Source organism: Rhizopus delemar, genomic scaffold (assembly GCF_000149305.1).
Source record: "Rhizopus delemar RA 99-880 supercont3.2 genomic scaffold, whole genome shotgun sequence".
In the NCBI taxonomy this organism is placed as follows: Eukaryota; Fungi; Mucoromycota; class Mucoromycetes; order Mucorales; family Rhizopodaceae; genus Rhizopus; species Rhizopus delemar.
The window spans coordinates 281,972-299,653 of record NW_027137828.1 but is presented as its reverse complement, the minus strand read 5'-3'; the positions used below and the strand labels follow the sequence as shown (position 1 = coordinate 299,653).

Here is a 17,682-nt window from a genome sequence, read left to right as displayed (position 1 = left end):
GGATTAATAAATATTGAATTTGATAAAAAAAACTATATAAAAACAATCCTGGAAATTTAAAAGTTTTATGGATCGCACGGCGAACATACGAATGAACCTCCCCAAGTATCATACATTATTTCTGGCAGACGTGGAAAAAGTAGATCAGATCAGATCTGTTAGCCCAGCGACCATCGCATCATGAATACAACAAGCGATGCAAGGCGCAGGCATTGACACAAGTATCCACAAAGCACACTCACTGAGAGCAGCAGCAAGCACTTGGGCAGTAATGCATGGACATAACATGGAACTAGTGAAGAAACATGCAAATTGGTCAAACAAACCAAATGTCTTCGAGAAATGTTACTTCAAACCCTTTAATAAATTTCAAGCTAGTCAATCCATAAACAACACCATTTTTTCTGCAACGGAAAACAATATCATCTCATCGGAACCTGAAACGTAGGCAACAAGGATTGGAACAAGTATGCCTTTCAATCTTACAGTTGCCGGAGTGGAAGGTGGAAATGTGGTGGTTATCTGCCCTTCCGCTTTTAACTGTATTCCTTCGTTAATCTTTCCCTCACCAATAGAAACAAGAGAAAACGCTTAGAGCGCTTCAAAGATCTGAAAAAAGAGGACTTAGAGAAAATCTATTATATATTAAATCTGAAAATAAACCGTGGCGCGAAAGAGCCTTTACCAGCTCATCCTCACCTTCCACTCTGGCAACTGTAAGATTGGTCAAAAATAATTCCTCTTGTCCAAACTAAAAATTCTATTTTCAAACGCAAATCACAATATTTTTTTCTCTTCTAAAAAAGCATACTAATTTTAATCTCCATTAACCAATTAAACAAGGGTATATAACATAGTATCGATTGACCTAGTTAAAGTTATCATAGCGTTCTCGAGCATCTTAAAGTATACACATACATAAATGAATACATGATCAATTGGAATTTTTGCTTATTTACTTGAAGAGAACTCTTCATTTGAAATACTGCATTATTTCACATATTTTTTAAGATAAGGATGACATAGAACCTTTCTTAGTGGTAATCGATTAGCAGCTTTGTATTGTATCAATTTTTTTATCAGATCTTGAGCCTCTTTGCTAACGAAATCTGGTATTTTTAAGTCTACTTTTCTAATGCGTGTATATGTTTCTTTATATACGTCCTCTTGATGACTTTTAGCTGAAACTTCAAATGGAGGTTTTCCTACAACCAATTCATATAAAAGCACTCCTAATGACCAAAGATCCACACTCTCATCATGATCTCGACCTTCTACCATCTCTGGAGGCAGATAATCCAATGTACCACATAGTGTACTTCTTCTATTACTGTAAAAAGAATATTTTAAGCAACTACATTTTTCTTTTCTTTTTTATCACCTACTCTACTATCCTTGTTCTTACTGACCATCCAAAATCCCCAATTTTTAAGTTGCCTTGTCCGTCTAGTAATAGATTTTCTGGTTTTATATCTCTATGTATGATACTTCTACTATGAAGGTATATTAAAGCCTGAGTCATTTGAGCCATATACTATGCAAATAGAATAAGTAATATTGTAAACTATTTTAACCCTTTGTACCTTTGCTGCCAATGATTCTTCAAACCGTCCTTGTCTTTGTATTAAATAAAATAGTTCACCTTTTGCTGCATACTCTAGAATCAAATACACATTATTCTCATCGTGAAAGAAACCAAACAATCTGAGAATGTTGGGATGTCTATGCAAAATAGTAAGCAACATGTTCGTCTTCCTTCAATCTAGTGAAAACAAACCGTAAATTAATTTGAATAGCAATCTCTCTCTCGATTTGGCCTTGAGTATTTGTTGAAATCACTTCAGCTTTATACAAAACCTTTAACGCTATTATGAATTTGCTTTGCTTTTCTCGTGCAAGATAAACTTGACCGAATTTTCCTTTTCCTAAACAAGGTCCAATTTCAAAATCTTCTATTGTCCATTGTTTAGTTGATACTTTTTCCCTGCAGGTCATATTTTGGTAAATAAGATTTAAAACAACAGTTTAAAAGCTATTATAATTACTTCAAGGCATTCAAGAGATCTTCAGAAGGTGAAGTTTGTGGTTCTGAGGATCTTTTGGTTCCATTAATATATATCTCTTCTTGAATCCGAAAGTTAGCTGTAGATTTATTGTTGTTGTTTTGACCATTCTCAGAGACAGTACTTTCAGCAAGTGCCTATATCAAGTTAATAAACGTTATCTTTGTGAAAGGGGCGATTATTAAAACCTTTTCTTTGAGAGTGCGAGATCTAGTTTGCATTGATTTATAGATGAGAAGAAAAGAAATACTTATGTGACTTTGTGTTATGCTCTTAATATCGTTTCACGAAATCTAAGAATCACCCTGAATGTGGCCTTTCTGATATATTTAAAATGGTAGTAACGAATATCAGAGGAAGACAAACAATTCAATGCTACCCTTGTCATTGTACTGTTAAAATAGTGCCGAAATATGCTATAGACCATACTCAGATTATTTTTCATATTGCTTCTTTGGTATTCAAGCCATTTGAAGCAAAATTTTTAGTGAAGACACCATTTAAGAAATTGAAATTCCATGGCTGCAGTTAAGTATTTGATTTTATTTCCTAAAGAGAATATGGTGACTATAATACATATTTAAAAATAGCATAAAACAAGCTTTATATGTGGATATATATATGTTGAAATAGCAATATCGGTTTGAGAATAATGAAAGTAAGAATTGGAAATTTATGAATATAGTCTTTCACTATATCGGAATCTAGTTATAGTATAAGGATCTCGTAAATTACAGTAATATAATTTTGCGTAGTTTTATTTCTCATAGGTTTAACTGAAATTAAGTTACTTAAAACGATTCCTTTGTGATAAAATTTTAAATAGAATTTATAGCAACTAGGACTTTGGGAGTTGATCAGATTGTTTTGAGCAGCATAATATAAAAGGATAGAAGCTCTACATACTAGCATATCTCAGGTCTTCGAATAAAATTACTGACTTGCACTCAGGGGTAGTTAGTGTCACCATCTTTTTGATTCATCAACATGATTGTCGACAAAATGGTAATAGTTTTATGGTGTTTTTCATTTTTGGATGTTTGAAGTGCTAAGTAGATTTGATTGAAAAGAGTTTTTTACATAAAACCAAAGAACTGAATAGTGTTTAATTCCAAAAGCAGTAATAAACTGAGTATAAATTCACTTGCAATAAGTGACCACCAGATCCTATTAAGTAGACCAAACTGTTTTGAGTAAAGTAAAATAAAAAGGATTTACAATGAAGTGTATATGCTCCAAGGGACTTCTTGTTCTTAATGTTAAATAAAATAAGTGATAGTTTGCCTCTTTAAAAGAATATTTATTTGATAAAAAGAAAAAAAGTAAAAATATAAAAAAGTAAAGTAAATAAGAAGTGAAGTCAAGAAAAATAAGTATTTTCGTGATTATTATTTGGGGTTATTTATATGTTTTTGGATTTTATGATTTTGTTCTGTTTTTGGTGGTCGTTGTAAACTGTAAGGCAGAGATTTAAATTCCATTGTATTGTTCTTGTGTGTTACACTAGTTAGAGAGAAGTCAAAAGCTGCCAAAGTTTGCTGCAGTGTGTTACAATAATATTTTTTTTTCTTTTTGATTTTTCTCATTTTTTAGCTTCTTTACTACAATCCTAAGAGCACGACAACCGACTTAAATGACAATCACATTGTAATCTTCTTTAATATATTGCTTGTTTGCGGGTTTAGGTTTTAAGTATGTAAGTTTTGTCGATAGTGACCACCAGATCTTGTTAATAGTAGATCAAACTTGTTAGAATAGGTTAAACTCTTGAGGTTTAGGAATAGGTTTACAATGAAGGTTATTGACTTCAAGGGACTTCAGTATTTAAAATAGAACACAGACCAAAAGGTTTCAATTGAACGCTTGATGGATTTATTGTTTTATAAAATAAAGAAAATATAAAAAGAATATAAAATTCAAAAGTAAAGTGAAGTGAAGTGAAGTAAAAATAGGGATAAGATATAAGGGTATTTATATGTTTTTGGTTTTCAAGCAAAAGAGTTGATACTCCGTTTTCAAATAGGTTGTTACGCAAAAGTTCATTTTCTAACTGGCGTGGTACTAAAAAAACTTGACTGTATATCTTTCAACATTGTCAAAAAAAAAAAAAAAAGGTTCAGGAACATGTAGTTTCTGCATTACACGGGGTCTTAATCCCGCATCAGCAACACGGACCATGTTATAATGACATCAGCACCTTTAAGATGCAGCAATATACCACACCTCGATTAAACAACATTCACCACTAATTCAATGGTGCGCTGTTGCACACCAGAGCAAGCGTGACTGTGAAATTTTTGACGTTAATTAAACTACATACAAATTAATTATTCCGGTCCGGAAATATATGTTTCGAACCGCACAACACGTGATCTCATTTTTGCTGGGTCTTTTGCTGCTCGCTTAGTCACTTTTTTTTGTTAGCGAAGTGTTTACAAGGATAAAGGAACAAGTCAAAATGCATAAGATAGTCAATACTGGTACTAATAGTTGTATGAGATATTACGTTATTGATTTGTTGAGTACCATGTATAACGTTAATTTAATTAATTATTAACCGGGTGGCTTGTACGGCATGAGAGTGAATTGTTGCTGACAAGTGCTATAACCTGGCTATCTTTTTTCTTTAATCTTGTCAAAATGTCAAGGAGTTTAAGCATTTATCGACAATTATTAAGAGAAGTGAATAAGCAGGTAGATATTTATATGAAAACAGCTTTACAAATTATAATTAATATTTAACAGTATACTAAAGGAGCAAGCAATCCTCTTTTTGCTCAAGAATTAAAGTCGACTTATCGCAATAACCAAAACATTACCGATCCTTCGAAAATCGCTTTATTAAACAGCAAAGCAGAGAATTTATTGACCTTTTTGACGAGCTCTAGAAAGCATAAAGTAAATAAAATAGAAGATTTTATATTTGAAAAGACTCATTTTTTTGTAGGAACTTCGTGAAATGTATTCAGCTATTGTTTTAGAACAAAAGAAAAAGATTGAGCTTTCTGCTAATCGAGTAGGACTTAATTTGCCTAAAGAATACGACCCTAGCAACCCACAACCACTCAATTAAAGATTTGTATTATATTAAAAAAAGATGTAATAAAAAGGCGCCCTCTACTCTCTTATGTGTAGGTAGTTTTACTATGCACAAGGTTACCGATAGGCTCTTCTTTTTTATAAATTTCTCTAATAAGGAATCCAGCAACATCGACATCCTATCAAAATCAGTTTTTTGAAGCAACCAAAGTAATTTTGTTAGTCTTTATTTTTTTTACCTGCCAGTATGACATATGTACACTTAATGCACTAATGTATGCATTTTCCAACAATCCTTCTTGTAGGCAGAAGTCAATTCTTCCAGTCGGATTCAGCATTCCTAATTTTGCAGCACTTTTAACTTCTGCTTTGTAAGCCATGATTTCAGGATTGCTTTGAGAACGTTGCTTGAGTTCTGCTACCTGCTTTTCTTCTGATACCTTTGAGAGACCTAATCCGCGCATGAGTAAACTGCTAGTAATGCCTGATTTAAATGATTCAAACATGGCCCCTGCCTTGCTAGCTATATCATTGCCTACAATAAACCCAGCATCAAGCACACTTTTCAAACCACCTTTGATGTATGGAATAGGCACTGGTTTTAATTTGGCACCGTAATGGCGTACAACAAGCGGTTCCAATCGATAGGCAACTGGATCGGATTTATGAAATATGTTGTAAATGTTATCTGCTGCTGGATATACGAATGAAACGAGAGAGGAAGGTGTTTTGTTTGAAGATGGCGTGTTTACATGATTAGGAGCAGTGTTTGTTGTCAGTGCTTTTCGAGAGACAATCTTGTAGCTTCGGAGGAGCAAAATCATGCCAAGTGGAGAACCCACAGCAAAGAAATTTCTTACAGGGAAATCAAAAGTGACCAAAGGTTTCTTTTCAGTCAATACAGCAGTAGTCTCAGGATCGGGTTTTTGATTTGGTGCAAAGGGTTGAACAGATAAAATATCAAAGGCTAGCAGTGACTTTAATATAAAAAAAGATGAGCGAGTGTACTTTATTATAACTTTATATCTTACACCAAGAGAATGTCCAAGGATGGATACTTGTCCGTTATTCTTTGAAAAGGACGGGTTTCTTTCAAGAAAAAGTTTGTACACTCGATTAACTTCTCTGGTAATTACTTGAATCATTTGGTCATGATATTTGTTTGTAAGATATAAAGGAACTGAAGATACATATAAGATATATACAGTATGCACGTTCAAGATTGCTTCCTCACTTACTGTCTAAAAATACGTCAGAAACAAGTGTTCTTATATTAGGCGCACCATCTAATGTTATCTCGTCTATTGTTGGGCAGCCATCATCAAGGTTTTCATATGACAATCCCAAGTCTGATTCACTTCCATTGTCTTCCTCAGCGTCTGCACCAAATGCGATACTGTTTCTCCACAAAATAGGAAGTACCTGAATACCATTAGAACGATCCAATGATTTTACGCCTGATAATGCAATCGGCCAAGTTGATTTCATTGTCTTGCGAAGTAAATTAACATCTTTTTTTTTTCATATGATTAGCATGATCTTTTTGAGTATACACAAACACAAATTACCGTGTACAAAATTCTGCCCCAATCGCTCAGACATCCTTTGTCCAATTCTTTTTTTTTTTTTTTTTTTTTTTTTTGGGTTATGTATTAATGACCTGTATCTAAAGCACTTCTTTTTAACATTTACCCATGAATAACAAATACAAGATGATCCACACATCTCACATCCTCTTCACTTTCTTCATTTTCATAATCTTCAGCCTCTTGTTCTATCATTTTTTTATCGCTCAGCTCTTTTCTTTTTTTGGGATCTTTTACATTCTCATATTGCTCTTGTTCTATTTCTTTATCTTTTTCTTCTTCTTCTTTTGTTGTCTCATTCTTTTTGTCTTTTTTTGCTTCATTTTGTTTTTTCGTTTCTTTGGTTACCTCTCCATAGCCTCGAATTAATCTTTTACCGCCAAGAATTTGATGGTTTGTCAATTTTTCAAGTAAATTTTTTGCAATATTTGCGCCTGTTGTATCACTGAAAGTAATATTAAATACACGTAAATCTATAAAAGGAGTTACTTCTTACTATAATAGCCAAGCATGTGTTGAGCTTGTATAGACAACGTATTGACCTAAATAAGGACCTAGCAAATACTCCTTTTCTTCAATGTATTCTTCAACTTCAGGTTTCTTGACAGGTTTATTTGAAGGCTCATCATTGCCATTTGCGGCTTCTGTAATATCTATTTCTTCAACAGATTTAACAACAGGTTTTTGATAAGGCTTATGTTTCCTGTACATGTGTAAGTTAGGAATAAAGTGGCACGATAATATTTCTCTTTACAGATATCCTTCTTCAATTTGTTTAGACATCTTTTCTTCACAAGGTACCCAAGATCCATCCATTTGAGTAAACCAAATAGCTCTACGTACTTCAAATATAGGACCCTCCCAATAGACGGGTCTTATTTCTCTTTTAGAAATATCTACTTCGAATAAATAGTCCTCATTGACAGGCACAGTTGAATAGTTTGTTTGATATGCCTTTTCCAAAGCTGCATTATCACGTTTTGAGAAAGGCACCCAGCATTTAGCTGGTACTCTTTGTTGTGTCTCTGTACCAAATCTTTTTTTCTTTCTTTCTGCGATAGGGTCCACAATAGGGCTATCAATTGCATGAAACCTAATAATAATGCTTTATAAGTTTCACTTCATAAAATATATAAAGATACACTATGCTCTTTGTGTACTTTACCAATGAGCAGTAAGTGAAGGTGGAAAGATTTCGTTCAAAACTTCAGGAGTAGATTTCATAATTACGTGTGTGAATATATTTTGAACGAAAAAAAAGGGGAAGGGAGGAAGGAGAAAGAGAATGTGAAATAAAAGGTGATACAACGTTGGGTCTAAAAAGTTTGGACTTGTTTTTTTTAATAAAAAAAAAAAAGAACATTTATTTTATTATTATGATGCCCAGAATATATTCAATTTAAAGTGAACATATAAACACATAGACCATCATGTATTATTAGATAACAATACAGAGAAAAGAATGGAAAATTAATTTAAGGATTTTGATGAATATAATTTTAAAGACATGTTTTATAAAGTTCAAACAAGTCTTGAGTGAAATTAGGTTGAATGTGTTTACAAATCAACTAAGTCATGAAAACAACAATAAATAATACTGTTTTAGCTTTGATGATAAAAACATCCAAAGGGATCGGAAAATAAATAAAAAAAGGGTTGCTTCGATGTAAAATGATGTGCAATGTTAGACAAAAAAGCGGGTAACTTAATGCTTATTCCCCACATACTCCTTAAATATTAGTACTCCTTCAAAATTCATTGGTATGATGTAAACCCATTGTACTGTCTCCTCCTCTTTTTTTTTTTTTTTTTTTTTACCTTGCATAAAATGAATGCCCTTATTAAGCATGAATTCTTTTGGCGGAGAGTACTTGTGACTTTTAAAATGTGTCAACCAATTTTTTTTTTTTTTGAAAGAACTTTGCTTAGAAATCAATACTCTATTCTTCAATTCATTACATCATGTAAGTAGTAAACATATACCAATACTTCACAATCAGAGCCTTAATATAATTATAAATAGGGGACCCATTGTCAACTTGTTATGGGACCTGCTGGAAGCGGAAAGGTAAAAAGAAAACATGAAAATATTTTATACAAGAGATTTAATATTGTTTAATAGTCAACTTATTGCGCTACAATGATGACACATTGCCAAACAGCCGGGCGTCGTGTTCACCTAGTTAATTTGGATCCTGCTGCAGAAAATTTTGAATACGATCCTACCATTGGTAATTTGTGTGTTTTCTAAGTCTATTGCTGATTTATTAACGCACAATATGATAGATATTCGTGACTTGATTACTTTGGAAGATGTTATGGAGGAGTTAGATTACGGACCTAATGGTGGTTTGATTTATTGCTTAGAGTAAATATAAAAAAAATGAAAAGAATATGAAGAATAACTCGATGTACATAGATTTTTGGTGAATAATATAGATTGGTTAGAGGAGGAAATTGGCGATTATGAAGATGATTATCTCATCTTTGATTGTCCTGGCCAAATTGAATTATACACCCACTTTCCTATTATGAAAAGAATTTGTGAAGCGTTGAGTCGATTGAATATGTCTATTTGTGGAGTGTATTGCTTAGAATCACAATTTATTGAAGACAAAAGTAAATATTTCTCAGGTGTATTGAGTGCAATGAGTGCTATGGTGAACTTGGAGATACCACATATCAATGTGATGACCAAAATGGACTTAATTGAAGGCGATTATGGAAATAAAAAACTGAGCGAAGAAGAGGATGATGATGAAGATGATGAAGAAAATGCAGCAGCTAAAAAGAGACGCAGACAGAAGAGAAGAAGAAGATTGATGGAAAAGGCAATGAATGATAGAGAAATGGATCGTTACTTAGAACCTGACCCATTGTTGATGGCAGAAGAAGCAGAAGTTGTATATGAAGGAGAGGAACAACCTACAGCAAGGAGTTTAAAATTCCACGCATTGAATCAAGCAATTGTGCAGTTGGTAAAATGAATAAAAGGAGAGGGAAAGGAGGGAAACAATATATTAATTAACTGTTTATAGATTGACGATTATAGTATGATTAAGTTCTTACCATTGAATATTACAGATGAAGATTCAATTGAATACGTCTTATCACACGTGGATAATTCAATACAATATGGCGAAGACTTAGAACCAAAGGTAAAGCAAAATAATATTTATTTTTTGCATATAAACTCAATTGTTTGCATATGTAGGAACCTGAAGATACACCAGAATATGAATGATAGAATAGCTTGTTTTTTATTATTGTAATAAATTCCCTTTAGGAACTTGTTTAATACTCCTTTAAATAGGAGGAGACTTATGTGTTTGTATGTACGTGCTTGTTTCAGTTTATATGTCTAATATAGAAATAAAGGAAGAAAACAAAAAGGGGCATCTTTTTGTAGGGGTGGCCGTTATTTTATCTTTTTATTAGCTTTTTTTCTTTTCATTACTCTACTTCTTTTTCTTTTGGTTTCTTTGTTATTGTTTTGTGTACATAAATAGTTGCTATATATATTGTAAAGAACGAACGAGATAAAACAACGCAAAAAAAAAATTATATAAAAAGAATTAGAATTATTTTGTGCCTGTGTAATAGAAAATATCAAAATGGCTTATTATTATAAAAACGTTATGGATGATGATGATACAGTCCTGGCAGACATTTTATCAATGAAGATTTCAAAAGAAAGCAAGGTTAGAAACAAAAACTACCTAATCGATAAAACTAAGCTTAACCAGCTTTAACATAACAGTGTAAATCCAGAACTACAAAAAATCATCAGCAAAACAACAGCAGGTTGTTTCAAAACGAAATTAAGCAACAGCAGCAGCAGCAGCAATTACAGGCTAGTTTTTATCAATTACATTATCTTCATCAGCAACAGTTAAAGACAATGATGAAACACAATAAAGATAGCAATACCAACAACAATAGAAGATCCACGGTCAATAGCTTACAATTGTCACCTTCTAGCTCAGGCTCTAGTCTACATTCAAAATCATCCTCACTTGGTAGAAAGATAAAGCGAGTTTTTGGGGTCAAATACAGTGAAAGAGAATCGAGGGAACCTGTTATGCCTGATTCTCCCAATTCAAGTATTTCTTCAAGAAAGACCAAGCATTTAAGAAGCAGTTTCGCATTACCACCTTCACCTGCTTCTTCCACTATATCAAGCAAAGTATCCTTTAATTCAGTAGTAACACTGCACGAAACATTTTCTGCCAATGAATATGATAGAAAATGTGATGACAACGTAACCAGTCAAAAGTTAACACCAGAAATTGCTTTAAAAATTAAAGAAGAATTGAATAGCTTCAAACTAAATGATATGCATGTACATCCTCAGAGTCGCCAATTTACCCATTTTTTTATTTAATAAATAATAAAGCCTCTTTATAAAGAAAGTAATATTATTCAATAAGCGCACCAATCAAAAACAAAAGTAAGACTTTTTACAATTTTTTTTCTCTTGTCTTTTATTTTTTTAGATTGGATCATCATGCTCAAATTTGCTCAATCCATCATAGACACTGTCTTTGGGAAAAAGCGACCTTTAGAAGAGATAACAGAAGAGGAAAATGTGCAAAAGAAGCAAAAAACAGAAAATGTACTTCATCGTGTCAAAGTATCCAATCTCCCTAGAGTTGATTATGCCAATATGAAAAAATTTTTGAGAGCTGAAGGTTATACTCGATTCAAAAAGGCGCCCAAATGGGATTATTGCTTTATTACCCTTGATGTAAGTATTGACATTTAACTATTATGCAGCTTTGTAACTCTTAAAAAGAATGAGCAAGAAGCTTTGGAGTGTGTAAAGAAATTGAATGGATACACGTATAAAAAGAAGGAATTGAAAGCTGAATACGACCCTACAGCCGAAGTTGAATACCGTGAACGATTCAGCAAGAATAAGAAGCCTCAAGCTGATCCAAATGATACTCGTACAAGTGCTGAAAAGTTGGCTGATCAAGTAACACCTCTTTGGAGAATGGATTATGAACAGCAATTGGTCAAAAAGAATAGACAAGGGTTGAAAGCATTGACTGCACTTAAAAAGAAAGTATCTGGTCTCTCTAATGATAAAACAAAGAGTCAGATTGGATGGGCACTTGAACCGTAAGAGAAAGATGAATACTTTTGTAAAAAAAAATTAATGTTTTCTTTGATACAGAGGAATGTTACCTTGTGAAATGCTTCCAACCATTGGATCACCAGAGATTAACAATTATCGTACAAAGTGTGAATTCACTATTGGTACAAACTTGGATGGTGAGCCTACTGTTGGTTTTCTCTTGGGACTTTACCGTGATGGTATTATAGCTGTTTTGGAACCGGATGAATGCTTGAATGTGTCTGATACTGCTAAACAAATTGCAAAGAGCATGAGCGACTATATCAAGGCATCTGATCTTCCTGTCTATGACCGTGTAGAAAAGAAGGGTTGCTGGCGTACTATTATGGCCAAAACACCTAGCACGGGTGAAGTCATGATTTTGGTTCAATTATCCTCTGCTGATTTATCACCTGAGAGATTGGATCAAGAAAAGGCTAATTTGATTGAATTTTGGGAGAAAAAGAGCCCTGTTTCTGTCACTACTTTGTTATTGCAAGTTTGGAATGGATCCTCGAATGGCTTTACCGATAAAGCCCCCGTAGAGACATTGGTTGGCAGTGGCTATGTTCATGAGGAACTCTTGGGCTTACGTTTCCGTCTTTCTGCTAGTGCCTTCTTTCAAGTCAACACGGCTGCTACTGAAATTTTGTATTCCAAATGTGCAGAATGGTGTAACATTGATAGCAGTAAAAAGACAACACTGCTTGATCTTTGCTGTGGTACGGGTACCATTGGTCTTACAATGGCAAAATCGGTGGATAAAGTAATTGGTATTGAAATGGTACCTGAAGCTATTGAAGATGCAAAAATAAATGCTGCATTGAACGGTAAACAAGAGCTTTTTTTTCTCTTAAAGTATAAATTTAACCTTCTTTTTTTGCAGGTGTAAACAATGTTACATACTATGCAAGCAAAGTCGAGAACGCCATGCATCATGTACGAAATGAGCGTAACCAAGAAGTAATCGCTGTTTTAGATCCACCAAGGTAAATGATAAAAAGAAAAAATAAGAATAAAAAGTATTAAATGGTAGCATATTAGAAACGGTGTTCATTCAAGCGTTATTAATGCAGTTCGTGAAAACACTCAAATCGACCGTTTGATATATATTAGTTGTGATGCTAAACAAGCATTAGACAACTTTGTCTCGTAAGTTCAATGAAAAGAAAGGCCCATTAATTTTTGTATTGAAAAAAAATGATTACTAGCCTTTGCCGACCTCAATCTAACAAATATCGAGGAGTTCCCTTTAAACCATCACGCGCTGTTAGTATTGACTTGTTTCCTCATACTGAGCATTGTGAACTCTTGGTTGAATTTGTCAGAGTAAAAGAAGATGAGGAAGAAAAGGTGGATAAAAAAGAAGATGAAGAAAAAGAAGTGGAACGAAAAGAAGATGAGGAAAAAGAAGTGGAGCAAAAAGAAGAAATTAGAGTAGAAGAGCAAACAATAATAGAAAAACAAGTTGAGCTTGAAGTCAAGGAAGTAGAAGAAAGCAAATAAATAAAACATTGTTTTATACAATAATTTTTAAAATGATATGTGACTAAAGAAAAACGAAGCAAAAGAAATCTATATCTTCAGCATACAAAACAAAAGCTCTAGAATTTTTTACATGAAGTCAAATTTTATATTGGTTTACACATTAAGCCATCCTGAATGCTAAGTCTCACTCGGTCTGTTAGTCTTTAAGTATAACCTTAACTGGAATTTAAGATTGTATTCTTTTAATGAATATTTTCTCACAACAAAACACAGCAAGATCAGAACATTAAGCCTGCTCAAATTGTTCTTTGTTAGAACTATTTAGGCTGTATAATCAATGTCTAATACTACAGCATCTTTATCTTCCGACCTTAAGCCCAAGTTCCATAATATATGAACGCTAGTGCCTGCCTTTTCATAAGATTAAAGTAAAAGATTGAAATAAGGTTTATTAGGAAAAGTTATAAGAAGCAAAAAAGCAAATCTTGATTATAAAATATAAAAGCTCTTTGATTTTAGAATGCATTTGAACGAGAAGAAGGAAATGCTATCTGAATAATGATAATGTTTGCTTCAACAATATCAATCTCTGTTTTTGCTTCTCCAATTTTCTTTCATCTTCGTTAATTTCACCTTCTAAATCCTGAATCATTGTATAAACGTCTTTTCTTGTTAAGGAGGAAGTAGAAAAGCATGACGTTCGGTCATTACTCTTATTGATATTCTTGCCGGTGTTGTCCATTGTATATTTGAATTAATAGAAAGAAGTATGAACTGAACTTTTTGTGATTCATTTTTATTGGCAACTGAATAATGATTTTATCAATTTGTTATATTAAGTCTAGTACCGAAACTGTACCATTTACAGTTAATTGTAATCAATCAATAAACATAAAGAGCTTTAAGAAAATAAATTCTGGTGATTAATTAGGAAAGGGGCAAATGGTTAGCCATGATCTCTTTCCTATTTGTAAAGCAAGATCATACAGTATAGATGAAAACTCTTGTTTTAATCGATAAAGATTCTAATAGATTTCAAATGATGTATTAGCATTCTCCCAATCAACACTATGTATTTATCTTATTAAACCTATTGACCACAAAGATATTTTAAACTCTCTCGGAAATATAAAGCTTAGAGGCGAGCCCTTACATTGTAAATATGGAAAAACTAACGATACTATCTACTGATCTGTTTATGGCTTTATTTGGTCGTCTAGTTAGCAAGATCTATTTATTTGCCAATGCCCTTATGCACTTATTTGCCTCTCATCTCTATTTAAAGAGATATCAAAAAAAGTTTTGTGAGATACCTTTGCCTCTTTTGGGATGATTTAGATTGACAGTATTTCCACTCTCAATTGGTCACTTTGCCAAAAAAAATCCATCAAATTTTTGAACTTAGTCGGTCAGATTTTTGAAGCCAGTTTGGTTAGCTTTTTGAGATAGATTGGCTGGCACTTCTACAAAAAAAAAAAAAATAGATTGGCTACTTGAAAATCAACTGGTCACTTTCTTGAAGTTAAGTTGGTCAGGGTTGAAATACTTTTTTGCTTTTTTTTCAACTTCAAATTTAGCAAAGCAGTGGACTCTGACATGACTTTTTACCACGAAGACGGAAGAGGGTAAGTCTTTGATGATAAAGGGAATGAAGCAAACCAGTACGATAAGACCTGTTATGCATCGTGTATGGTTCGTAAGGATTTTATATATTAGGTTGTAAATCAATAACAGTTGGCATCGTCTCCAACAATGCCAGAATCATATAAATACGGCGCATTTTAATAGTAAAGAGGATCCTGGTTCTATTTTTGCTTACTCAGATCAAGTCTGATTCATTTTTACGTTGTTTCTTGTGCCCGATATAACATCGCTTCTTTCATATTTTTTCATTTTTGTAGTCATCCACTGTATTTTCTCCTCTTGTATTTTTGGAATGACCTCTCGAATTGACAAAGGTCGATGACCCCAGCGCCTAAGCTGCAATGATAGCCCTAACAAATCGCTTTTTTCGATTATTGCCAGTTTTTTAGACAAAGCTGGGATTGAGTTATTGTTGCTTCTTTCATCTTTGTCCTTCTTCTTCTCAGTCGAGGCTTGCAAGGTTATTGAGAAAACTATACATATTAACTGTTACTTGATATAGCACAGATTTATGTGATAATGATCTGAACTTACAAAATTTTATTCATAGCATAGTTTTGAAATATCTTAAAGAAAAACTATATAAACGATCTTACGAGGCTAGCGAAATAAAAAATAAAAAAAAAGCTAAGAAGGGGTAGCTTCGTCATCGGGATTAATTACCTCAACCTAAATACAGTCAAAATATTTCTTCTCTGAATGATCCTGAAACTCGCGCAGGACTGCTTCAATATTTTCCATGATGCGGATTTCGCGCTGTATATCCTCAAGGTCTTGAGATTCATCTGACGAAGTTGAGCCTTGTGACGATATAGGGGAATCATCTTTGAAGGAGTTATCAGACATGGATTTCGCAAAGACTAGATTATCTTTTTTTGCAGCATTACTCATGATTTTTAGCTTTTCATAGTTTTCTATTACCATTCTCTGTTAGATAGAGAAATATGAGTTAGGTTACATGTGCCAAATTACAGCATGAGGACCTACTATAAGCGAGAATATTGTGGCCAAATATTCGGCAATAGATGGCCCATCACGAGCATAGTTAGGTATTCGGTCTACAGAACCGGTGCCAATCATTTCCAAAGGTCCAAAATCTCCTCCCCAAAAAACATCCCCAAACCATAGCATCACTACCACTCCACTTGACTGTAGATACTATAATTCTTTCATCATAACGCTCTCCTTCCTTCCTGAGTACTCTTTTACCGCATTTATTGTCTTTCACACAAAAGTTCAGCCCATCAGACCAAACAACGTTTCTTCATTGGTCTTCAGTTCAATTGATGTGTTCCTTCACCCAGCGAGGCCTATTTTTGCGGTGTCTTACAGTCAATCTAGGACTGTGAACTGCTCTGTATGACTTGAAGTCAAGTTGATCGACATGTGATTGAAGAGTTTCTATACTAACAAAAACATCTAGCTTTGCTAGCTCCATATCTATATCTTTACAAGAAGCAAAAGGATCCTCTCTAATTATCCTCTTCAAGTGCATTTCAGTTCTTTCATTCATTTTCAATAGTCGCCCTATTTGCTTGTGAGGCAAAGGGTAGCCATAGTTATCAATCTTGGTTTTTTATATCTTGCGCAGTGGATTTATTCAAGCCAACAAGTTCTGCAATCTCTCTAATCGTGTGTTACGTTCTAAAAAGATAAGAAACCCCTCATGCTTTACTTTCTTTTGTTTCATCTTCAAATATAACTAAAGGTCATGTGTAGTCTATGGAGATTCGAGCTAACATTTTTTAATGAGTTGATGGATGAGAAAGACAACCTTATTTTTTTAAACATAATCTTTTATTTAAGGTCCAATTGACAACTTTATTTTGTTATGAGCATAAAATGATCTTCAATAAATTTCTTTGTGCGAAAATTAATTTGGTATGGAACTATGATGATATGACTGCCAAAAATATACATTGTAGTTTTACATACTCGTCACAATATAACAATGAAAGACCTCCTGAATACATAAATCCTGCTTCTTTTGAGGGTTGTATGGGAACTGCATAGCAGATTCTCATCACTTACCTAGCGAGTAGTCTCTATATAGTGCTTTTTGTGATGATCTTTTACTCATATTCATTTTATGTATTTGTATCTTTTTGGTATATCTCTTTTGCTTTCACTGCTTGCCCCATTTCAAACTACCTCAACTTTCTCCTATCAATTATTATCAAAATTTTTCTACTTTGTTTCCAAATTACTTTATCACTTTTCTCCAAACTATTTCAATACTCTTTTCCAAATTATTTTTTATTTCCCACAAAAATTTGTAAAATATAGCAATTACAACTAATAAATAAAATACCAATAAACCTTGTAAATCAGTCAAAGCAAGTTATAAACTTGTCGATGGATATTAAAAAAAAGTTAGAATTATAAGAAAAAAGCGTCAGTTTGTACTTTGTGAGTATTGTGCGGTTTGGCATTAGTCATTAAATTGAATTTTGTTATTCCGTCTTCATGAGTAAAAACCATTTACCCACACAACTGTAATCACACAGACAAATACAAAAAATAATACATGAATAGGCTCTCTTTTTCATTCATTGTGATTTTTTTATATAAAAATATTAAAATGGGTAGACGCATTCAAACGTCTGCATATTCTTTATTTATTTGTTGTCTCTCTTTGACAGTTTCAATTTCATGTGACATCACCACTGCTTTGTGTAAAATTTTCAAACCAAGTGCCTATAATTCATTTTCTGCTGACTTATCCTTTATATTCGTTACACAC

At 33.2% G+C, this 17,682-nt stretch overlaps 7 protein-coding genes across 7 annotated transcripts; 3 read left to right on the top strand and 4 right to left on the bottom strand.

The window, feature by feature from the left end:
• Positions 1-990: 990 nt before the first annotated feature.
• RO3G_02332 (uncharacterized protein) lies at positions 991-2,451 on the bottom strand (the record flags this gene model as incomplete). Its single annotated transcript, XM_067656923.1, has 5 exons — positions 991-1,330; positions 1,410-1,534; positions 1,584-1,722; positions 2,046-2,200; positions 2,368-2,451. 5 exons carry the CDS (start codon positions 2,449-2,451, stop codon positions 991-993), a joined length of 843 nt encoding a protein of 280 aa, XP_067513024.1.
• Positions 2,452-4,703: 2,252 nt separating this feature from the next.
• On the top strand, positions 4,704-5,136 carry RO3G_02331 (uncharacterized protein; the record flags this gene model as incomplete). The annotated part of the gene is made up of 3 exons (XM_067656922.1): positions 4,704-4,757; positions 4,809-4,961; positions 5,011-5,136. 3 exons carry the CDS (start codon positions 4,704-4,706, stop codon positions 5,134-5,136), a joined length of 333 nt encoding a protein of 110 aa, XP_067513023.1.
• A 52-nt stretch (positions 5,137-5,188) lies between these two features.
• RO3G_02330 (uncharacterized protein) lies at positions 5,189-6,590 on the bottom strand (the record flags this gene model as incomplete). The annotated part of the gene is made up of 4 exons (XM_067656921.1): positions 5,189-5,281; positions 5,342-6,079; positions 6,134-6,282; positions 6,341-6,590. The coding sequence occupies 4 exons, from the start codon at positions 6,588-6,590 to the stop codon at positions 5,189-5,191; spliced, it is 1,230 nt and encodes a 409-aa protein (XP_067513022.1).
• Positions 6,591-7,183: 593 nt separating this feature from the next.
• RO3G_02329 (uncharacterized protein) lies at positions 7,184-7,912 on the bottom strand (the record flags this gene model as incomplete). The annotated part of the gene is made up of 3 exons (XM_067656920.1): positions 7,184-7,391; positions 7,443-7,781; positions 7,854-7,912. The coding sequence occupies 3 exons, from the start codon at positions 7,910-7,912 to the stop codon at positions 7,184-7,186; spliced, it is 606 nt and encodes a 201-aa protein (XP_067513021.1).
• A 457-nt stretch (positions 7,913-8,369) lies between these two features.
• Positions 8,370-9,932, top strand: RO3G_02328 (uncharacterized protein; the record flags this gene model as incomplete). Its single annotated transcript, XM_067656919.1, has 9 exons — positions 8,370-8,388; positions 8,606-8,652; positions 8,712-8,756; positions 8,811-8,919; positions 8,975-9,056; positions 9,108-9,307; positions 9,404-9,666; positions 9,727-9,846; positions 9,903-9,932. The coding sequence occupies 9 exons, from the start codon at positions 8,370-8,372 to the stop codon at positions 9,930-9,932; spliced, it is 915 nt and encodes a 304-aa protein (XP_067513020.1).
• Positions 9,933-11,195: 1,263 nt separating this feature from the next.
• On the top strand, positions 11,196-13,313 carry RO3G_02327 (uncharacterized protein; the record flags this gene model as incomplete). The annotated part of the gene is made up of 6 exons (XM_067656918.1): positions 11,196-11,435; positions 11,541-11,812; positions 11,868-12,637; positions 12,694-12,796; positions 12,924-12,959; positions 13,019-13,313. 6 exons carry the CDS (start codon positions 11,196-11,198, stop codon positions 13,311-13,313), a joined length of 1,716 nt encoding a protein of 571 aa, XP_067513019.1.
• A 2,295-nt stretch (positions 13,314-15,608) lies between these two features.
• Positions 15,609-15,830, bottom strand: RO3G_02326 (uncharacterized protein; the record flags this gene model as incomplete). The annotated part of the gene is made up of 1 exon (XM_067656917.1): positions 15,609-15,830. The coding sequence occupies one exon, from the start codon at positions 15,828-15,830 to the stop codon at positions 15,609-15,611; it is 222 nt and encodes a 73-aa protein (XP_067513018.1).
• Positions 15,831-17,682: the final 1,852 nt, after the last annotated feature.